The sequence below is a fragment of the Lissotriton vulgaris genome, chromosome 2_2, assembly GCF_964263255.1.
Source record: "Lissotriton vulgaris chromosome 2_2, aLisVul1.2, whole genome shotgun sequence".
NCBI lineage: Eukaryota > Metazoa > Chordata > Amphibia > Caudata > Salamandridae > Lissotriton > Lissotriton vulgaris.
This window is the reverse complement of record NC_141688.1, coordinates 27,868,299-27,891,698: the sequence shown is the minus strand read 5'-3', so window position 1 is coordinate 27,891,698 and position 23,400 is coordinate 27,868,299. Positions and strand designations below refer to the sequence as shown.

Genomic DNA, 23,400 nt, shown 5'->3' with positions numbered 1-23,400 from the left:
CTCCTCCCCTGGACTACAGTGCGCATGGGCATCGGCTCCATCCCCAGATTGTTTTTTTCCGCCATTGGGTTCGGATGCGGTCTCGACGTCTCTCCGTCGGAACCGAATAAACATCAATCTTAACGGCCAAAAGGCTTTGGGTTCTTTACGTCGGTATTGTTTGCGTACGGTCTCGAGTTCTTCCGTCTCTCGGAGCCGGAATCAGCGGAGTTTTTACTACTCTTCGGACATCGAGGCCTTCTCATCGCGACTCGACACCAAGTTCCCAACATGGAGCGGAGTCCGTTTAAGCTTTGTCCGCTCTGTGGGTCCAAATACCCACATATAGACGTGCACCCGGTCTGTAATAAATGCCTTTCGCCAGACCATGACGAAGGAAGTTGCAGGGCCTGTGCGAGTTTCAGGTCGAAGAAGACTCTCACGATTCGGCGCGCGGTGCGCCTTGTGGCCAAACAGGCGGCCCCGGATCCAGAAAACATATTCGACGACCAAGAAGAGGAGGACCAGAGCCATCATCTTCAAATCTCCCCGCCTGAGACGGAGGTCGAGGCTGATCCGGAATATGACGACGACGGAGTCGTGGGTCAAGGCCTTGAATACGTCGACGAGGTAGGAGACGACGATATGGTTTATGGGGCCGCGGAAGATAGCTCAGGGGACGAGCTATGCCCCGAAGTTGACGGACATCAGGAGGGGGTCGCGGGATCGCCTGTCGGCCTTACCCAAGACCCTGTAGCGCAAGCCACGGCCCCGCCTGTTGGCCCGGCCACGGACATACTTGCTGCGCCGAGGGTTTCGAAACCGAAACTGAAAGCAACGGTCTCGACAGCACCTAAAATGGCCGACCCGAAACCGAAAGTTAAGGACTCAATCGTCCCTAAGATGGCGGTCGTAACAGCAAAAACGAATAAACCGGCAGCCTCATCGACTCCGTCGACCTCAGGTCCGCAGAAGTCGAAGAAACATGGCGATTCCACAGGGTCAAAATCGCGCCGGAGGAGAGATCCTCTGAAAAGGGTGGCACGCACAAGACAAGCGCGCCGGCGCCGGCAAAGCCAGCCAAAGCAAGCGACACAGCCCCGGCTCCAACGGGGACATCTGCGCATCGCTCCAAGGACTCGGGGTCGGCGCCGTCCATCCCTCCAAAAGACCAACGGAACGTCGCATCCGAAGGCAAGGCCACCTCGTCGGTGCCAAAGACATCGGTCACCGACGCATCTCTCGTTGCTTCTTCACTACAAAGAATTAGGGAGAAGGCTTTTTCTTCGTCGACGCCAACGCCATCGACGCAGAAGGTGGCAGACGTCCCGGTCAAGCCCGCTAGTAAACTCCTCTTCCTTCTACCGCCAAAAGTGGTGCCGAAGGCCTTTTCATCGAAATCGACGCCAAAGAAGTCGGAATCTTCGACGGCAGGGGCATCTTCGGGTCAGGTGCTCGACCCAGATGAGGATTCGGAGTGTTTCATAGACGCGGACACAGGGAAGTTAACCCTTTACAAAAGGAAAATCACTTCGCAGCCAGTGGAATCCTATGTCATCCCCCTAAAGAAGAAAAAGTTTCCACAGGACGCCTCAGGCATCATGGAACCTATTCAGCCTCCTCTGGGAAGGAGCCCAACACCGTCTCCAGACCATTCGGAAAGTGAGGGCTATGGTGAAGACGAACAATACACGTTCCCAGTCAATGAACCTGATGCACAGCCAGATTCATATGATGCCATTGGGGACCAAGGCACCCAAGATGTGGGACAAGACCCACAGACTTTCAGTACACGTGCATCCCCTACAGAGGATTCTGCAGGTTTTCATGCACTCATTGAGAGGGCAGCTGCTAATCATGATGTGGACATGCATGCTGACCCAGTTGAGGAAGACTTTCTATTCGACACCTTTTCAGTTTCGGAAAGAACTGTAAAGACACTGCCTATGCTCAAAGGGGTCCTCAAGCATGCTGCGGACATCTTTAAAGAGCCTACCAGTGCGAGGGTGGTCAACCCACGTATTGAAAAAAAGTACAGACCAGCGCCTGCAGACCCTGCATACATTCGAGGACAGTTGCCGCTTGACTCCCTGGTGGTAGCAAACTCACGCAAAAGGGCCAACTCCCAAACAACGGGTGAAGCTCCTCCCCCGGATAAGGAGTCCAAAGTGCTAGAGGCAGGAGGCAAAAGAGTGGCTGCGCAGGCCGCCAATTTCTGGCGTATTGCAAATACACAGGCACTACTGGCACGTTATGATAGATCACATTACGACACACTAGAGCAGATTGTGGAACACCTGCCTCCGCAGTTTCAAGAGGGCACCAAAATGATTATACAAGCAGGACAACTGATCTCCAACGCGGCCATAAAGTGTGCACTTGATGCCGCGGACACGGCCGCTAGGGCCATTAACACCAGTGTCATGCTCAGAAGACAGGCTTGGCTCCGCATATCGGGGTTCAAACCTGACATTCAAACAACCATACTTAATCAGCCAGTCAATCCGGATAGACTGTTTGGTCCAGATGTTGACACCACCCTGGAAAAAATTAAAAAAGACACTGAAACTGCTAAATCTATGGGGGCCCTACAATCACAGCAGTTTCGTGGCAATCATTTTCGTCGCTCAGGTGCCCGTGGAGTCACCAGAGGACAGTTGGGTCAACAGTCACAGTTCCCTAGAGGTGGAGCACAATCCTCGTACCCCAAACAAAACAAGAGGGGCTACAGGGGAAACAGCAACAAAGGACGCGGCAAAGGAGGCAACAATTCACGCTCCTCTGCCACAAGCAGCCAGTGACTCTCTGTCACTGCCCCCCGACCACTTAACACCTGTCGGGGGGAGAATACAGCAGTTCCTGCCCGTCTGGATCAACATCACCACAGACAGGTGGGTGCGACAGCTTATCCAGTACGGTTATTGTCTAGAGTTAAAATCCACTCCACCCAACATTCCACCAAGGCAAAGACCTATGTCCGCAGAGCACTTGCACTTATTGCAGCAGGAAGTGTTGGTGATGCTGCAAAAAGGGGCAATCGAGCTCGTGCCAGTGGGGGAGGAAGGCACAGGGGTTTATTCCCTGTACTTCCTCATTCCAAAGAAGGACGGATCTCTCAGACCAATTCTGGATCTCCGTCCCCTCAATCTGTACATACTGTCAGAGCATTTCCACATGCTTACACTGCAACAGATTCTTCCTATGTTAAACAAAGGAGACTTCTTAGCAACCTTAGATCTCAAGGATGCTTATTTCCACATTCCGCTACATCCGTCCCACAGAAAGTACCTCAGGTTCACTATCCAGGGCACGCATTATCAGTTCAAAGTCCTACCCTTCGGAGTCACAACTGCCCCAAGGGTGTTTACCAAGTGTCTGGCGACAGTAGCAGCGCACCTCAGGAGGCAGAACATCCATGTCTACCCCTACCTCGACGACTGGCTCGTTCAAGCCAGGTCGGAACAGCAGTGCGCCGCGGACATGTCGACTACCATTCACCTCCTTCACGACCTGGGTTTCTCGTTGAATTACCCAAAATCACACCTTCAGCCGGCACATGTCCGGCAGTTTCTGGGTGCAACAATCAATACCCTGACGGCCAAGGCGCAACCAAACCAGGTCAGGATAGACGGCATACAGTCTTTAATCCAAAAGTTCAGACCGGGACACTCACTTCCAGCAAGAGTGTTCATGCAATTGATAGGCATGATGGCCTCCTGCATCTTCATAGTCCCTCACGCACGGTTGCATATGCGCCCGCTCCAGGAGTGCTTAGCAAATCAGTGGACACAGGCTCAGGGACAATTAACAGACCTAGTGTTGGTTACCAGTCGGGCATACAACTCTCTGCATTGGTGGACTCCACACAACCTTTGCAAGGGCCGACTGTTCCAGGAGCCAGTGCCACAGGTTATCCTGACAACGGACGCATCTCTCCAGGGATGGGGAGCTCATCTGCTCACTTACACGGTGCAGGGACTATGGACGACGCAGCAGCAGAAGATGCACATCAACTATCTAGAACTGATGGCGATCTTCATGGCACTCAAGTCCTTCATTGTACATCTGTGCAACAAGGTGGTGTTAGTCCGGACGGACAACATGACCGCGATGTACTACATCCAAAAGCAGGGAGGCACCCACTCACCACAGCTGTCTCACCTGGCTCAGAGCATGTGGAAGTGGGCCATTCAGAGGAACATCTTCCTCATGGCAGAACACCTCCCAGGGAAGGACAATCAGATGGCGGATCTGCTCAGCAGATACAGTCATCAAATGCACGAGTGGGAGATACATCCATCGGTACTCCAGCCGTACTTCCAAAGGTGGGGTCGTCCAGACATAGACCTGTTCGCCACAAGGGAGAACGCAAAATGCCAAAGCTTCGCCGCCAGGTTCCCACACCCCCAATCGCAGGGCAATGCGATATGGATGAACTGGTCAGGCAAATTTGCTTACGCTTTTCCCCCGACACCTCTGATACCACTGGTGGCGAGAAAACTAAGGCAACACTCGATGACACTCATCCTAGTTGCTCCAACGTGGGCGCGCCAAGCCTGGTACACCACGTTCCTCGAACTCTCAGTGGTGCCGCATCAAAGACTGCGCCTCACGCCCAGACTTCTGACGCAGAACCATGGAGAAATTCAGCATCCAGATCCGCAACAGCTCAACCTAGCGATCTGGCTCCTGAAGTCTTAGAGTTTGGATACCTCAACCTACCTCCTGAATGCATGAACATCATCAAGGAGGCGAGGAAGCCGTCAACCAGGGCATGCTATGCCGCAAAATGGAAACGTTTTGTCATTTACTGTGCAGACAATGACATAAACCCGCTAGATGCATCTATCCCTAACATCATTTGCTATCTGTTACACCTTTATAAGTGCAAGCTAGCGTACACTTCTATTCGGATACATCTATCCGCCATCGCAGCTTACCTTCAAAATAGGCAGCACCTCTCGGTCTTCAGGGTGCCTGCCATTAAAGCGTTTCTTGAAGGTCTGAAACGAGTCATTCCCCCAAGAACACCGCCAGCTCCGGTGTGGAACCTCAATGTGGTCCTCACCAGACTGATGGGACCACCATTTGAGCCAATGCACTCGTGTGAACTGCAGTTCCTAACGTGGAAAGTTGCTTTCCTAATTGCTATTACGTCACTAAGGCGTGTTAGTGAGCTCCAAGCGCTCACAATACAAGAGCCTTTCATTCAGATTCATCCAAATAGGGTAGTGCTACGCACTAACCCCAAATTCCTTCCAAAGGTGGTGTCACATTTTCATCTCAACCAAACTATCGATTTGCCGGCATTCTTCCAGAATCCACAAACGGTGGCAGAAAGAATGCTCCATACGTTAGACGTACGGAGGGCATTGATGTACTACATAGACAGGACACAACACTTTAGGAAGACGAAACAACTCTTTGTTGCCTTCTCACCACAACACAAAGGCAACCCAATTTCCAAAGCTGGAATAGCCAGATGGATTGTTAAGTGCATTCAAATCTGTTATCATAAAGCCAAGCGCACTTTAACAATACCCCCAAAAGCACACTCCACACGCAAGTTGGGGGCATCCATGGCTTTCCTAGGAAACATTCCTCTAGAGGACATTTGCAGAGCAGCCACGTGGATTACACCACATACCTTTACAAAACACTACTGTGTTGATGTACATTCCAAACAGCAAGCGGCTGTAGGGCAGGCTGTTCTCAAGACACTTTTTCAGGTTTCTGCAGCTGGCACGGGCAACCGCCGCTGATGGAGGGACTGCTATGTATTCTATGCTAAGATATGAATTTAGCAGCCCACATGCCTCGAACTGAATATGCTACTTACCAGTATGCATCTGTTCTTGGCATGTAGGGCTGCTAACATTCATATCGCCCACCCTCCTCCCCGGTGCCTGTCGCAGCTGCAGATATACTATTGTATTCAATCATTTGCATGGACATCCTTTACACTTTTCACTCCATCCTCTGCCACAATGGCGAAAAACAATCTGGGGATGGAGCCGATGCCCATGCGCACTGTAGTCCAGGGGAGGAGCCACCCATCTCAGGATACTTCGAAGACTCTTCCAGGACAACAATGTGCGATCATCCGGACCCAACACTAGGTGGCGATCTAATGCTAAGATATGAATGTTAGCAGCCCTACATGCCAAGAACAGATGCATACTGGTAAGTAGCATATTCATTTTATGCACCAATGGTCAGTATCTTGCATGGCTCTGTGTTCCTGATGTGGAAAGTAGTGTACAGAACTGATGTCAGCGTGCATGGGTGGCGCCTACGTACTCTCCGTGATGTCATCTCATCGCTGACGATGCCAGTGACGGACGCGTAGCCGCAGGACGCCACCTACTGACGCGCAGGGGTACTGCTAAGCAAAAACTTTCCGGATCCAGTCTGACGCCTGGCGATATTCTAAGGTAAGGAATCTATCACTAACTAATGTCTCTTACAGATATATTGTAACACAAGCAGTAACTTGTGCATCCAGCATAGACTTAAGCCTACCTCCGTCTTCACCTACTCTGGAATCCGACTGCTAGGTACAACGTTAATGGTCTAATTATATCACAAAAGCCACCGACTTCAAATATTGACTGAAATCCAAATTCTCTGAAAAGACAAACTACCTTCAACATAGATGTGGAAATTCTCTGCCAGTTGAAACACAAAAATAGATAAATACTTAAAACCTCTTGGAATTTAATCTCACAACATTTGGGAAACTGAGATGCACATAGCAAACAAGATCTATCCATTTCTGTTAGAGAGATCCTAAACAACAAAGGCGTGGGTGTCCTGACAAAACCAGATTCTCTTCTTTTGTAGGGTCCATGAGAAAGTACTATACTACTATATTTATCTCTAGCTTGTTAAGAAGTTATCAGAAACAGCTAATCCACTGCCCCTGAGAGAAGTTGTTGAAGAGGGGAATGTAGAGTTCTGCTTATTTTCCAGTTGGGCCTGAATCCAGATTAGTGTGGCAAATTATTTATTGTGAACTTGCATCCTCCTCTCATATCTCCTCCTGTCACCTGCCTCTCTTAATTCTTTCTTGCCACTATTTGTTTTATAGCTTGAAGAACACATGGGCCACATCTTTAAAGCTACACAGTACAGCATCCCAACCTACTGTGAGTTCTGCTCCTCTCTCATCTGGATCATGGACAGGGCTGCTGTGTGTAAATGTGAGTATACCCGCCATGATAGGTACTTTAGCAGATGGGGTAAGGGGATTCATCAGGTCTCTGCATTTTTAGGAATTTACACATTGGGTAGAGGAACATCACTTCCTGAATCTGGGATTAAGCCTGTTTTTCTTTTTCAGTGTGCAAATATGCCTGCCATAAGAAGTGCTGCCTAAGGACACCTGTGAAGTGCTCTAAAAAGGTAAGGGTCTACAGTAGATGGAAGGAGGTGGAAGGTTGCAGTGGAGTTTACAAAAACATGTTTTTATGTGCTTTTTTTCAATAACTGTGTTGGTTTGTCCAGCTGTCAGCTTGTATTTAAAGATAATATAGCTACTCTCCCAACATAGTAAATAGTATCTGTGCCATCTTTAAAGAGCAGGTCTTCACAGCCAGCATCGTAACAAAAGGGATGGCACTTTCATATTGGAGCAAGTTACCACTGCCACTGTCTTGCGCTGCTGCACAGCACACCTATCTTATCATAGAGCTCGAAACTACAGTTAAACGTGGTTTCCAATAGCATACTAGTGACTTCAAAGCTAAGAGACTCTGCCTCTCAGGCAAATCTTATTTCTGGCTTGTGCTGACTGGATCTCAGAACACCTTAGTCTTACAAACCCGCTACAGAAGAAAGCAAAAAACAGAAAAGAAAAGAGTTCCTTCTATTGCACCATGAAAAAGAACCTCACAGAGGTAGTACTAGGTGCAAGAAACAAAAAAGGCATCTCGAACATCATTCTGTGCACACCCTTCCCAGGTCACTTTTGTGACTTGGCCCATCTAAGTGACTATTCAGAATGAACACGGGCAATAGGTCTTGTGGCATGCACACTGATCGAGCTAGTTTACCAAACATTTTGTTGAATATTGCATAATCAGCATCTCTCGAGCAGAATTACACCCATGGTATTTCTCCCAGACGCCCTTCCTTGCTTCGTCTCACTACCTTGAAGCTAAACGCTCAATAAAAAATAATGAACTACCATTTTTCAGGCTTCGTCGATTTGACTCTCTTGGAGATGATCGATTCAGGGACTCTTGAAGCGTTAGGTTGTGGAGGAGAAGCAGCATTTTTCTCTCTATCAATTGCACCATAGGTATACCAGACAATGCCACAGTCTACCCACTCAGTGGCCTTATTATCCACCACAAACAGCAAGACCAACAATCTCAACAGCAGCTGTCTCTATATTAAAGATGATCACTTTGAGGCAGATGTCATCAGGCTCAGCAAACCTACTGAGACCCCACTCTGGAAAAACTTCACTCTTCAAATAGCAAACAATGAGCCCAACACTCAGTCTGCTCTGTTTACCACTTCAGGAGAAGGGAGTGTAACAAAACACTCGGAAGAGTGGAGAAAAATCACAACAGACAAGTGGATCTTACAAATTGTACAGAATGGTTATACCAGTAAGGTCAAATCTTCAACTTCTTTAATTGCACCAAAAAGATCATCACAACATCAGCTACCACAGTACAAATTGGAGGGTTCATCACTTCTTCAAAAACAAGCAACATAACTGGTTTCTCCATCACAACAAAGGTAAGTTATTTTTTCAAGGGGCGCTAGAGGGCGCACTGCGGAATGGCCGCACTGTCGTGAGGCTCCCGCTGCCCGGAGCTATTATTTGCCTAGGGATCCTGTTGACCATCGCTGCGCCCTGATCTGACCCCACGGATCTACTGGGATACCGACTGACTACCCACGGTCCAACTCCTGGGCCATTTGGCGGTTGCTGGCCGAAGTTACGGGGACCCCAAGTTTCCCCGACTTGCGCTCTGCAAGTCTGATGCCCCCTGGCCCGCCGTCGTTGCTCATGCCAGTCCGGGGCTCTGCACGTGGGGTGTAGGCCTTGCTCCGCCCCTCTTCATCGGGGCCCCGCTCGCTGGTCGGGCAAGCCGTTTGGCTCTTCCTTGCTGTCGGACTTATCTCTTGGCTCCTGCATCTGCCTGCCCGGATACCATTGCTCACGGAGGCGCAACGGATCTTCTTCTTGGTTTCTGGGGGCTCGCTCCTTTGGACTGTGAGCGGGGACGGCCATTCTCTCGTCGTTGGGAGTGGCGGGGCGCGCTGGCCTGCTCATGCCCCCACGATTCGAGCCTTCTGTTTTTGGCCGTACCCTTGGTCCGCTTTCGGTCCCATTTGCTTTTTGTCCCCCATTACATCACTAGCGCACCATTATGGGGAAGCCGGACACTAAACAATCCAAATTGTCCTTTGATTCTGGAGGGGCTAGGCGGGCGACGCGTTTGCTCCAGGACGCCGGAACTTCGCGGTCCCCCCCCCCGAATGTCGCTGATAGTGTCCCGCAGCCGCCGCCACCGGACTTTGCCCAAATGATGCAGGAGATGAGGCAGGGGTTTGCCACGATAGTGGACAAAGTGGACAAGATATCGTCGCGCATGGATGCGGTTGTCCAGAAGTTGGACGTGCACGAGGAGCGCTTGACGGCGGCGGAACAGCGCATTTCGGACCATGATGACACGGCGACCACCCATACCACCCAACTGGCGAGAATGGACAATATCTTGCGTGTCATTGCCGCTAAGAATGAGGAGTTGGAGGCGAGGAGCAGGCGCAGGCGCAACAACGTGCGCATTGTAGGTGTGCCGGAATCCACGAATGTGGGCAAAATGGAGACTTATGTGGAGAGGCTACTTGTGGGCGCCGTTGGGGCGGAAGTGTTCTCATCCCAGTTCATCGTTGAGAGAGCGCATCGGACACTGGGACCTCGGCCGGCCTCTGGGGCTGCACCGCGCCCCATCATTGCGCGCCTTTTGAACTATCGTGACCGGGACGCCGCCCTCCAGGCCGCCCGCACTAACAGGGCCCTCTCTTTCGAAGGGGTGTCTTTCACCATGTACCCCGACTTCACGCCGATGGTGCAGGATCAGCGTCGTAAGTTCCTGGGGGTGAAGAAGAAGCTTCGGCAACTACAAGTGGACTACGCCTTGCTGTACCCTGCTAAACTTAGAGTGACGCACCAGGCTAAGCAACATTTCTTCACCAACCCACAGCATGCTGAGGATTTTGCGAAGCGCCTCCAGCGCGAGCGAGCAGCTGCGGATCGTGGAGGCCATCGAGACCCTGAGGACGAACATTCGGCGGCTGAGGAGGAGGTCGCCTGATTGTGGTGACTTTGGACTTTGTCTCTCTTTTTCCTGTTTTTGGAGTGTTCTGGACGTGTATCTTTCATATTGAGTTCTACTGCCTTCCTTCTCTGCATTTGCGGCCTTCCTATTGCCCGCTTTTACTTTTGTTGGTGCGGGGGTCATGTCTTTCATGAGCTGCGTGAGTGCGTGTTGTTTCCTGGGGTCGGTGTGGCACCGCGGGATGGTGCTATCTGATGTCGCGCTCCGGGCACCCACCCCCCCGCGCGGCGCCTGGGGCCGTCTGACACTTGTTGGCGCGGACACTGGCGTGGCGTGAGGGAGTGGTGTCGTGCACCTCTGGAAGGTTCCCCGGAGGGTGTGCCCCATGTGTACCTTTGGTTTGGATTCTAGTCCTTTGTTGTTTGACTGGATGTGTGTTGGGGAATGGGTGGGGGTGGGGACGCGTATGGCCTGATTGTTGGGGTGGTCTCAGGTGGGTGGATGGGGCGGGAGTGAAGCTGTCCATGTTTGGTTGCCCAGGATCTCTGGGTCGGTATGATGGGTGCTGCTGCTGTCTGGGTGCACGGGTGTGGTGCTGTGCCCGCTATCTAGGCTGGTTCATTTCTCTATCTGGCGGCACTGATCATGTGGTCCGTACTGCCGTCCATCTTGGGCCCGAGTGTACTGGCCGCCATCTTAGGCTGCCACGGGATGGGGTGCGCTATGCAAGAGAAACACGTATGCGAGTTGTGGGTCGCGTGAGATGGGTTGGTGGCGTGCGGCGTGCAGTATGTTCTGAGTGCTTGTTGCATGGATGGTTTGGTTGGGGGGGGGTCGTTGTGGTTTTGGTTGATTGGTTCGGAGATGGCTGGGGAATGTGTGGAGTGTCTGTGGGGGGGTGTGTGCGCCCTAGGGTGTGGACCTGTTTTTGGCTGTTGCTGGTAGTTGGATGCCCTGTATTTGCTTATTGGGTCCTGTGGGGCCCTGACACTGGGTAATGTCGACTGCTGTTATAGATCAGATATCGATTCTGTCCTGGAATGTATGGGGACTTAATGATGCCAGGAAATGTCGTAGTGTGATCCAGTACCTGGACAGGCATGCTATTCATGTTGCTCTCCTCCAGGAGACGCATCTGCGTCCCGCTCCCTCCCCCAACTTTGGGGGGAGGTGGGCTGCGGCCAGGAGGTTTGCTTCCTATTCTTCTTATGCTCAGGGGGTTGTTATCCTTGTTAAAAGATCGCTCGCATTTCAGGAACTGGGATTTGTTGGGGACCCTGAGGGGCGCTATGTGCTACTGTGGGGGCGGCTTGGGCAGAACACTATATTGTTTGTTAATTGCTATGCTCCTAATGTCGATACGCCAATTTTTTTTGTCACTTTGTGGGGTCATGTTCTTGCTGTGGATGCCACTTACATTGTGTGGGGAGGTGATTTCAATCTTGCATTTCATGCCCAGTCGGACAGATCGGAGGGGAGCCCTCAGTATAATGTACAGGCAAGAGAAGTGTTGCGGGGGATTGTGGAAGAGGCCGGGTTGGTCGATAGCTGGAGGTACACCCACCCTGCCACCAAGGAGGGCACTCATTACACCACGCATGCTCGTTCATGGGCAAGACTGGATTATGTGTTTCTCTCTAGGGGGCTGGGAGCTGGCCTACGGGAAGCTACACATCTGGCTCGGACGTACTCTGATCACTGTCCGGTGAAGGTTGTTATATCCGTCCCCGGGTTGCATAGGCCGCGCCCACCTTGGCGTCTGTTTCCGACTGCTTTGCTTGACCCGGTGTTCAAGGAGGAGCTTGGTGTGGAGGTAGAGGCGTTCTTCCCTAGGAACAAAGGCTCTGTGGACAGCGTCGAGGTCATCTGGGAGGCGTTCAAGGTTACTATCCGGGGTGTCACTATTTCTAAAAGTTGTGGAGTACTTCGGCTGATTGTTCGGACCCTCGAGGGCTTGGAGGCTGACTTGCGAGACTTAGAACGCAGGATGCAGGTTGACTCTGATCCCGATCTTCTGGCGCAGTTCCGTACTAAGCTCTCCGAATATGAGGAGGAGGCTGCTAGAGAGGCTAAGCATAGGGGGAAATACTGGACGGCGAGGCGATACTGTGAAGGGGAGCGGCCCGGTAAGGTCCTCGCTGCCCTTACTAGACATCCAAGGCATGGGTCTGACGTGCTGGAATTGGTGTCGCCGGATGGCACTCGCTGCCGAGACACTTCGGAGATCCAGCGTACTTTTATTGACCATTATACACACCTTTACATGACACAGCAGACGGGTGAGACTCGATACGGCGGATTTCTTGATGAGCTGGCACTTTGTTGGTTATCGGATGGTCATCGGGAGTTCTTAGGCAGGCCCCTGGAGGTGAAGGAGGTCAGGAATGCCATCATGTCTCTGTCTAATGGGAAGGCCGCCGGTCTGGATGGCCTTCCTGCTGAATTTTATAAGTGTTATGTGGACACAATGGCCCCTGTGCTCCGTGAGGTTTTTGAGGAGTCCCTGGAGGGGGGGCGTCTGCCGGGCTCCATGCGCGAGGTCGCCATCACGTCGCTGCTTAAGCCGGGTAAGGATCCGTTGGATGTGGGCTCTTATAGGCCCCTCTCATTGCTCAACTGCGATGTCAAGATTCTCGCGAAGGTATTGGCAGTCAGACTAGCCGAACTCATGCCAGTTATTGTGCTGCCTGACCAGTCGGGATTTGTGCCTGGCCGTGCTACCTCCCACAATCTTCGCACCTTGTTTTCGCTTGTGTCAACCATTGATCCTACTGTCCCGGTCGCCGCCATCTTTCTCGATGCCACTAAGGCGTTTGACTCTGTTGAGTGGGGCTATCTTATTGATGTTCTTTGTCGAATGGGTTTCCCCAGGATCTTCATCTCATGGGTTAAGCTCTTATACACTGATCCGATGGCGAGGGTAGTGGTGAATGGGGTGCTATCCCCCTCGTTCCCTCTTACGAGAGGGACCCGACAGGGATGCCCCCTCTCGCCCCTCTTGTTTGCTATAGCCATTGAACCACTGGCCTGCAGGATTCGTCAGTTTCACCAGCAGAGCGCCTTTAATTGTCTTCAGCGGCAGGTCGGTATTTCTTTATACGCCGATGATGTTACACTCTATGTCAAGGACCCTGAGAACAACCTTAATTCGCTCTTGCGAGAGCTGGTCGCTTTTGGGGGGGTCTCCGGTGTCCATATTAACTGGCGGAAGTCTCAATTTTTCCCCCTCACTGCTGCTGTAGCTAGGTTTCCCCTTGACTACCCTCTGGAATGGTGTGATTCGGAGTTACGTTATCTTGGCATTGTCGTGTCCTTGGACAGAGAGGAATCGGTTCGGCTTAACTATGGGGTGGCTATTACCAAACTTGCAGATGACGTTACCAGGCGGATGTCCTTGCCTCTTTCCATGGCCGGTAGGGCGTCCCTTATCAAGATGGTAGTTTTACCCCGGTTTCTTTACCTCTTTCAAAACCTTCCGTATCATCCTGGTGCTTATTTCTTTCGCAGGCTCCGTTCCGAGCTCTTGCGGTTGTTCTGGGGGGGCAGGCAGCCACGGGTGGCTTGGGCTACCCTTACGTTGCCCTATGCTGATGGCGGATTCGACGTCCCTGACTTCGAGCTTTATTATCTCAGCGCTCAGGCGCATTACGCCTATCACTGGATGCGCCCCACGCCGTTCATGCCCCAGATTGCTGCTGAACATTGGGTTGCCCACCCGCTCCCACTGGAGGGGATGGTTTTGGGCAAGGTGTCCGACGTGGAAACACCTCGCACGACTGTGACGTGCACGGTGGATGCTTGGAAGCGGGTGGCTCAATTGCTGGGCGTCGCCTTTCTTTATTCGCCGGCTCTGCCTCTGTCTTATCATCCTGATCTGTCGTTGTTGCTGGAAGCGGGGTTTCAACGAATGTGTAAGCGTCTGGGCATCCTCACGTGGGGCGACTTGTTTCATGAGGGCGCCTTCCGTACGCAGGCTCATTTCTTTGGAGCGGCTGCTTGCTCCCCTCTAGAGCTGTTCTATTTCATCCGCTTACGGCAGGGCATGCGTGCTCTGCTTTCAGATTTCCCTTCGGAGCCTGGGGTTACCCTCCCCCTCCACGTGCTGTTGGTTTCAGATGGACGACACCTGGTGTCGAAATTATACGGGGCTATTCGCAGACAGCGTTCGGTCCCGGCCAATCGGGTGCGCGAGCAGTGGGTTGCCGAGTTGGGTGCTCCCATTACCGACGAGCAGTGGAAGTACTGTTGTGGGCTCACGGCCAATGTTTCTTCTAGTTGTCGCCTTAAAATTATCCACTACAAGTTTGTTCAGAGGTACTATTATACCCCGGCGAGGAAACTACGGTTTCATTTAGCGGAAGATGACAGGTGTGCTAGATGTCGTGCGGAAGGCGCTGACTTCCTACACTTGGCTTGGAGTTGTGCGAGTGTATTAGAATATTGGACTCAGGTTCATGAGGCCCTGCAGATTATGGCGGAGGATGGGGTAGCATTTGACCCCTTAGTGATGTTGCTGGGCTACTCTAAGGACGTGCCTGCCTCTCACCGTAGATTTGTTGACGTGGCCCTGCTGCTGGCTAGGCGTAGGGTTGCTTGTTGCTCGGGTCGTGGCAGGGTGCCGCGCTTTCAGGATTGGTTGACTGACCTCATATACTGTCAGGATCAATACAGCGTCTATTCTGACCTTATGCCTGTCCGATGCAGACCGAAGGACTTTTGGAGCCCGCTCCAGGTGTACCTCCTAACCAGAGCTGTGCAGGACTCTGATTCTGACTCAGGGGACCGTGAAGGGATTGGTTGATGGCATCTTGATGGGCTGGGATTTTACATTAAACCTGCTGATCTCCCAGTGTTGGGGGAGAGGCTACGCTGTCTCCTTTCCATGCGAGCTATTGGGGGCTGTAGTTCCCCTTACGACAAGTATATGGCTGGGAACTGAGGTCGTATCCCTGTCGGGTACCCTTATTTTATGTGTCCCTTACATCTGTGTTTCCTTTGTTTTTATTTATTGTGCGCTAATCGACTGTGTCCGTATTGTATTGTCTCATTAGCTTGCCTGAACATACTGGATCATTGCTCTCCAATTTGCACTGTGCATTCCGATGTTGCTCCTTGTATTGACTGGTCTGCTGCCCTGTACTGACTTGTATATCATTTTTTTTGGTTCTGACGTACCATTGTAATGGCCATAAATGGCTGTATGTATTGTGTATGCACTTCCCTTGACCCTGCTTGTCTCCAAATAAAGGTTTAAAAAAAAAAGTTATTTTTTCAAGATATATTTGGTAACTGAGAAAGGCCCCAAATAATAATTCCACGCAGCATTGGATCTCAGGCAAGCCAACAAGTATCAATAGTTAAAAATTCAAAATGGTGGCATTGCATCAAATTTCGCCTCAGCACCTGAACATAGACTGGATTTGCTCTGTGGAGCTCAAGGGGGATTACTTTCCCAATCCCATTGCAAAGAAACAGTGTTTCTAAGATTTCTAGCCGGCAAAGTCCACTACCAATATACAGTTCTAACTTTTGGCCATAAAGCTGCCCCATCAAATGTGAAATAGTAGTTGCAGCTTTTATTCACAGAAAAAGAGATCTTTGTCTATCCATGCTTAGATGACTGGTTATTAAAAGCTTGTGCGACATTCCATACACAAAAGGACTTCAACTTCCCTGCTAAGATATTAGGCCATTTAGGAATGCATGTTAATCTGAAAAAGTAGACGGGTTCAATTGTTAACTTATTTAGGGGCATCTCTCAGTACCATCATAGTAGAAGTTTCTCCTTCGAAGGAAAGAGTGTCTTCCATTTTCTAGCTGCCACAAATCACAAATCCCTTAGTGAGGAAATCGATTCTCTCCTAGGATCCATGACCTCTTGAGTTACTCTGCTACATAACGCTAGTCTCTACATGAGACCTCTACAAAAATGCTAGGAAAGACCAATGGTCACAATCCCAAGGAGCTAGGGTAGAAAAAGATCTCATTGAATTAACAAGCTTTATATTCCATTCATTGATGAGTAAACGAGTCAGACCTCCTCAAATGTGTTCCTTTTCATTAGGATCATCCAGTCAGTCCATAGTGACCGATGTTTCTCCCACCGGTTGGGTGGCTTATTTATGAGAACTTACAATTCAAGGTCAGTGGTCTCAACAAAGCACCTTTACCACTTCAATCTTCTCAAACCAAAGTAGTCCACCTCTCCCTCAGAACTTTACAACCAGATCGGTTTGCTAATGCCCAAAACACAAAATGCCAAAATTGCAGGTCCGGAGTGTGGGATCCACAGTCAATGGCCTTTTGATGATCTGGTCGAAGAGATTTTGTTACGCTTTTTCTCCAATACCCTTCATACAGACACTGATCATTAACTTCAGGCAGTCTCTTTCAACCATTATTCTTATAGGTCTGGAGTGGCTGCCGGGTTTTCAAAGCGCTTCACATATTGCTCAAACTTCACAGGAAATTACCATACAACCCCCAACCTTTTGTCCAGAGTGGGAGGCGAAATCTTTCATCCTAATGTACAATCTTTGAACTTGGCAACATGGCTCCTGAGGTCATGCATGCATATGGACAGTTATCACTGAATGCTATGAACAATTTCAAGGAAACTAAAGGACCGTCTACTAGGAGTTTGTGCATTCAATAGAAGCGATTTTTAATTTGTTGTCTTAACAAAAATCATGATCCTGTCTTGCCAGAAAAATTACTTTCTTATTATTATTATTATTATTAATAACATTTATTAAGCGCATGGTTGCACAAAGAACAGTGCGTCCCCGCGCTGAGACTCCCAGTAATCCTCCCACAGCCGGCTAGCAGAGGGACAGCCCAAAGCACTGCCGAAAGAAAAACTACACTAATAAGCTTTGGGGAAAAGAAAGGTTTTCAGCTTCTGTCTGAACCTTGCTTCAGATGGTTCCATCCTCCATTCGATGGGCAGGTCATTCCAGTCCTTACTGGCCAAATATCTAAACGACCGACCCCCCATCCTGGCTCTGTGGATCCGAGGGACCACTAGCAGCATACAACCCATTGACCTGAGATGGCGTGAGGGACGATAGATGGGGAGCAAATCCTGAAGATACAAAGGTGCTTTTTTATGAGCTATGCGATGAGTGATACACATAGTTTTAAATTTGATGCGCTCCCTAACAGGGAGCCAATGTAGGCTGCACAGGGCATTCTTCCCAGACGCCCTCCTAGGGAGATTCAGAACCAGCCTAGCAGCAGCGTTCTGAACGCGTTGCAGCTGTATGAGGCCTTTTTGACTGAGTCCACAAAGGAGGGAATTCCCATAATCTAAATGGGAGGTAACTAATGCGTGGACCATTGTTTTCCTGGAGTTGGGAGGCAATAAGTCGAGGATCTTCCTCAAGACTTTCAGAATGCCATAACATTTGCCAACAATATTGTTAACATGTTTAGTGTAGTCAAGGTTAGAGTCCAGGTGAATCCCCAAGTTTTTGACTGAGTCTACCGGGGCGGGGACAGTGCCCAATTCAGCCGGCCACCAGGCGGAAGTCCAGATAGATGGGTAGGAACCAACAATAAGGACCTCTGTCTTATTACCATTAAGGCGGAGGTAATTCTGCTTCATCCACCCATCAAGTGCCACCAAACAGGTCTAAAATTTCTCAGCCTCCACAACTGGATCACGGGACAAATTGATCACCAGTTGTGTATCATCTGCATATGAGACAATATCAATCCCATATGACTCTACCAGTTTGGCAAGGGGTTCCATATAGAGATTGAATAATGTAGGGCTCAAAATCGAGCCCTGAGGAACCCCTTGTTTAAGACATCTTACACTGGACTTACAGGGAGGACAGAGCACTTGAAATCTCCTGTTCGTGAGGAAGGAGACCAGCCACTTATGAGCGGGACCAGTTATTCCCTTCTCGCTTAGGCGGCCTAGTAATACTGGGTGTGACACTCAAGGCTAGAATTTTCTTTGATAAAAGTGCACCTGGCTGCTATAACAGCGTACTGCTAAGGCACAAATCTAAGGACTTTCTACACAGTTCCACTCATCAAAGGCTTTGGAAGGGCTTAAATTCTTTCCTCCAATCAGACGGTCTGCTCCCCCATAGGAGGAGAATTTGGTTCTCTCCAAACTCATAGGTTCTCCTTTTGTTACGATCCATAAAGCCACATTGCAAGCATATTGTGTGGAAAGTTGCTTCATTAGTTACAATTATATCTGCTAAGAGAGGTAGTGAATTATAGGCCTTATCATCCAGGCTGCCTTTTTAAAAATGTCATTTCCATCACGACAATAGTTTTAAGTACACAACCTTCTTTTCTTCCCAAGATTGTGTCATATTTCCATGCAAGTTAAACTATTTCTCTTCCTGTATTTTTCCCCAATTCTTCCTCTCCAGCAGAGAGATCTATCTATCTTCTAGATTTTGAATCCTGAAATTTGTATCTGAAAGAAACAGGTTAGTGTTAGATTCCTTACCTTAGGATATCCCCAGGTGTCAGACTGGATCCGGAAAGTTTTGCATAGCAGTACCCCTGCGCGTCGGTAGGTGTCGTCTGCGGCTCTGTCGTCGGCGTCATTGGCGCCGTGATGACATCGTCGGAGTACTTAGACGCCGCCCTCGCGCGCTGACGTCAGTTCTTCTTTTTTCCGCGCCAGCAAGCGCAGATATTGAAAAATCAGTACTCCTTAGTCACTTTTTGACTAACTTTTTCGATCTTTTTGATCCTGTTTCGAGTGGTAAGACTATCGGTGCCGGTAGGGATGCCCGGGTTCAAGCCCTGTACTGATTGCAACGGACTAATGTCGGTTACTGACCCCCATCGCTGGTGCCTGTATTGCCTCGGGCCGACCATGACGACAAGTCGTGCCCGACTCCTGGGCCTTGGCCTCGCAGGCTAGGCGGGAGCGATCCGGTAAGCGCCTCGAGCTCTGGCAGTCGGCCCCACGCCGTACACGGTCCAGGTGAAGGAGGAGGTCAAAGGACCAGTCGCGGGGCCACAGTCATCGCAGCTCGGCGAGTCGACACCATCCGTCTTGCTCCAAGTCACCAGGTAAGAGGCACAAGAAGTTGAAGAGATGATATCGCTCTTCCGACTCCCCCCAACGCTCGCGCGATGTGGCTGGGGGTTCGGGAGACACCGCCCACGCGGCTCTGCCGGAGCTGGAGGCGCCGCTGCCAGCTACACACCCGCCGGTCCCTGGGCTGAACGCGACGCCGGAGGAGACCGATGCCTTCCGTATGGCCATGAGGTTGCTCTCTCCTCCGCCGGATCCCGCTGTGGCGCCTTCGGGCCCCGCGGCCCAGACTGGGAGCCCAAGGGGGCCGGGTGCTTCGGCGCCGTCAACGACTTCGGTCCCAACGCCGCAGGGCCCCTCCGGGTCCCGATCCAAGTCGCCACTGGTCGACCTTACGACCCCTCCGCCGGCGCCGACCCCCAGAGTGTCGCCACTTACGACGTCCCCGGACGACGTCGTCCCTGGTCCCTCCCTCGGTCCGTATCCGGCGTCGGACCTGCGTCGCTCGACGCAGCATTCGACGCCGAGAGAAGAGCAATTCTTCTATGATCCGGCCCCATCCTTTGCACCTGAATGTCAGGAGATGGGAGGCAAGGGGGATTGGGAGGCGTCTGAGGACCCTCTGGCACGAGAGTGCCATTTGTATAAGGACTGGTCAGTAGATCTAGGGGAAGCCAGCGGTTTGGACACTTCGCCCGACACTGGGTCTGTCTCCCCTCCTACCGTGGCTACGGAGGACGGGGCTGTTTACAGTGTGGTGCTGACTAGGGCGGCCAGGCCTTGGGTCTTGAGCTCCCCGTCGCGACCGTGAGGACTAACCTCCTCACCGAGGTCCTTAAATAGCAGGGAAGCTCTTCAGAGCCTCTACTGCCGTTTAGTGAGGCCCTTACTGACATTCTGTTAGGCACTAGGTCCAGGCCCTCTACAGGTCCTCCTGTAGATCAGAACGTGGCCAGGCTCCACCACCCGGCGCGGGCGACCGTAGCTTCCTGTCCACCCACCCCACCCCGAGAGCCTGGTTATCCAGGCCTCTAACTCCCTGTGACGGGGTGTGCGGACCTAATATGACAATGCCTGCCCCTACGGACTGGTGGTCCGCCACTCCCCTCTCACCTTGCCCCTTTTCCCCACAGTTGCCACCTTGTCCGTGGACCGAGGAAACCGAGACGGACTGGCCGGGCGCTTCCAACACGCATGGTCCCTTTAAGAGCCTGGACACAGAGGAGGAGGCCCCGCCCCTTGAGAGCGTCAAGACGTCAAAACCAGGAAGGGACAGGGAGAAGACGGACGGCGATTCCCCGGAAGGAGCGGACAACGAGGACGAAGAACGGCGATATACAGACCCGAGAGGAACCGAGAGCGACACGCCAGGAGGCCACTGTATCTGCTCTTCGCCCCGCCACGTTCCCACAGGAGGAGCATGGCTCCAAGAGGTACGGGGCCGGGTAGCGGGTTGGGTCGGGCGGAGGAGTCAGCCCCGAGTATAACTGCACCCCCCTTGTATAAAAACCCCGTTTGTTCACGTGCACTCCTACCACGTCTTTTTGTTAAGAAGCGCACAGTGTCACAGTTGGTTTCCCTAACTCCCGGCCCTACCAAGTGTACCCTGAAGCACGCCTCCCTCTGACTCTAGTTTTTCTTTATTTTTCGGTATTGGAGCGGTAGACGGAGCGGAGAGACGTCCTCTTCCGGATTGCAACGGTCCCTGTAAACTGACCCCGAATAGCCAAGCTGCATTTCCTTTGGACCCTACAGTGCCCCCAGGAGAGCGTGCAATTCCCTTGATGAAAAAGACATCTATACCAATAAAGCCGTCCCTGAAACCTTTACTAAAGGCGCCAGTGTTTCTCTTTACCCCGACCCCTACTGTCCCTACCAGTTCTGTACCTGAAACCCCTAACGTTCCGACCCCCTCGAGACACTCCCAAACCGCATTTCCGACTGCACCACCTGATCAGGAATCCAAAAGGTATGAGCAGTTCGGTAAGAAGCTGTTCTCCTCACTTAGTTTGGGATTGCGGTTGGTCAACACCGCTTGCCTATTGGGACGTTATACCCACTTTCTGTGGGACACGGTCGCGGACGTGCTGCCAGCTTTCCCAGAGGAGGCCCGGGTCAAACTCGCTCAAGCGCTTGCGGAATGGCGGGATGCAGCACGGTATTCTATCTGATGTGGGCTGGATACCACGGACTCGCTGGGCAGGGTGATTTCCACGACGGTGGCGGTTCACCGCCACGCCTGGCTGGGGTCCGCCAACTTTTCGGCTGATGTCCAGAATTCGCTCATGGACATGCCGTTTGATGGCCTTCGCCTCTTTGGCGACAAGGCAGACAGTGCGCTGAGATTTTCAAGGACTCCAAGTCCTTGGGCCTGTTGGGCAACGCCAGCAAACTTCTGCCTTTCGCTCCTTTCGTGGCCAAGGAAGGGGTGCCCCCTCACGTCCTGCCAGCCACGGGCCGCAGACTAACATCCAGCGCACCGGCGTACGTGGTAAGCGCCGTGGCGGTGCCAGGGGACATCAGCGAGGCCAGTCCACATCTACCCCCGCAGCATCCGCCTCAAAGCCTTCCTAGTCCGAGCTTTCAGGCCCATTCGACGCCAGTGGGGGGCAGGGTTCGCCATTACCTCCTCCACTGGCGCTCCATCATCTCGGACAGGTGGGTGCTGCAAATCGTCCGAAGGGGCTACTCCCTCCCCTTCGAGGCGACCCCTCCAGCCATGCCAAAATGTATTTAATTGTCATACCCAAATGTTATTTATATGCATGTCTTACTTGTATATAGTTTGTACTTCTTACATTGGCAGCTGCAAAGTGAGCATATGCTTGCTATTCTGTTCTGTGTTCATGACTATCATTGAGAATCCTATGATGCAGAAACAAATGTTACTTAAGTGTTATCTTAGTGTTTCATCATAGGTATTCCCACTCCAGTCATGACCAACCCTTCCTACTCACTGGCTTTCACTGCAATCCGATTGCATACAAATCAGATTGCATACAAATCTTCTCTTTGGGATGTCATATTCTCCTGTTCAAAATGATCTGCGCATGTGAGGCAAACTACCTGTACAGGGCTTCTGGGTAATATAATCTGCTGTCTCTCTTATAGTTACAGTGCAGCTGTTGCACTTTTGGCCTGATAGGCTTCTTTCCCTTCATATTTTTCTCTCTGGCTACAGCAGGGATTTTACACTAATTTTGAATTATAAAGCACCTTACTCCAGTATTAGAGCTTTCATAGATTCACATGCCTGAATCATTCCCCGTCGTCAAGACGGGAGTCTCCGGTACATAAAAAAGCAATGCTTAGTAGTATAGCAAACTGAAAAGAGGCCTAGGCCCATTTTCCTTTTGCAACCCATAACCTTTGTTATGTAAAAAAGACCAAACTTGTCCCTGAACCAATCAGAGCCCCTCACCCTCTAGAAACACTCCAGAGAGAACTTTTTGCCCCTCAGATTTTCTACCGCACGTTGTGCTTGGGAGTCTTCTTTGAGCTCTCCTCAAATTCTGTGTTTTTAACTTCATTAAACAACATTGGTATTAGGAATTCTACTGGATTCTGTTCTACTACGGATTATCTTCAAATACATTCTTTAAAGAATGTCTGGAAAGGAGAAGAAAGGATTATTTAGAGCCTGTGCAACTTGTTCCAAGACATTGCTCTACACTGATGATCCTCATACTAACTGCATTTACTGCCTATACCCGCAGGCCAAAGACTGCAAGGTTTGTCACACTTTTTCAAGTCCATTTCTGAGTGGTCGTGAAGGGCGCCTTTTATTATGGTGTCGAACGCTAAGACCAGAAAGGATTTTTTTTTTCTTCAGTGACAGTGATGAGGCGTCGTCTTCAACATCTAGGAGATCTCAAAAGAGAAGAAAATCTCCTCAAACTCATTCCTTAGGGGAACGTCCTGAGAAGGCCCTCAAAAAGACCACTCATGGGTCTTCTGGGCGCAGTCCTTCAAAATCTCCTCACTCTGTGGAAAAGGATAGTAAAGGACATGCTTTTGGGGAAGAATCATGTAAAAAAGACTAATTCTGAGCCGTCAAAATCACCTACTCTGGTCAAAGAACCCTTCAGGAAGACGTTTTCAATACCT

The 23,400-nt window shown here is 50.9% G+C and overlaps 1 protein-coding gene across 5 annotated transcripts in view; it reads left to right on the top strand.

Annotated features, from left to right (window-relative positions):
- Positions 1–23,400, top strand: part of MYO9A (myosin IXA) — a 1,208,318-nt gene that overhangs the window by 1,001,736 nt on the left and 183,182 nt on the right. For all 5 annotated transcript variants that reach the window (XM_086959231.1, XM_086959230.1, XM_086959229.1 and 2 more), the window contains 2 exons: positions 7,070–7,181; positions 7,322–7,383. In XM_086959231.1, coding sequence (XP_086815357.1) covers positions 7,070–7,181; positions 7,322–7,383 — 174 coding nt within the window. The remainder of the gene's footprint in view (positions 1–7,069; positions 7,182–7,321; positions 7,384–23,400) is intronic.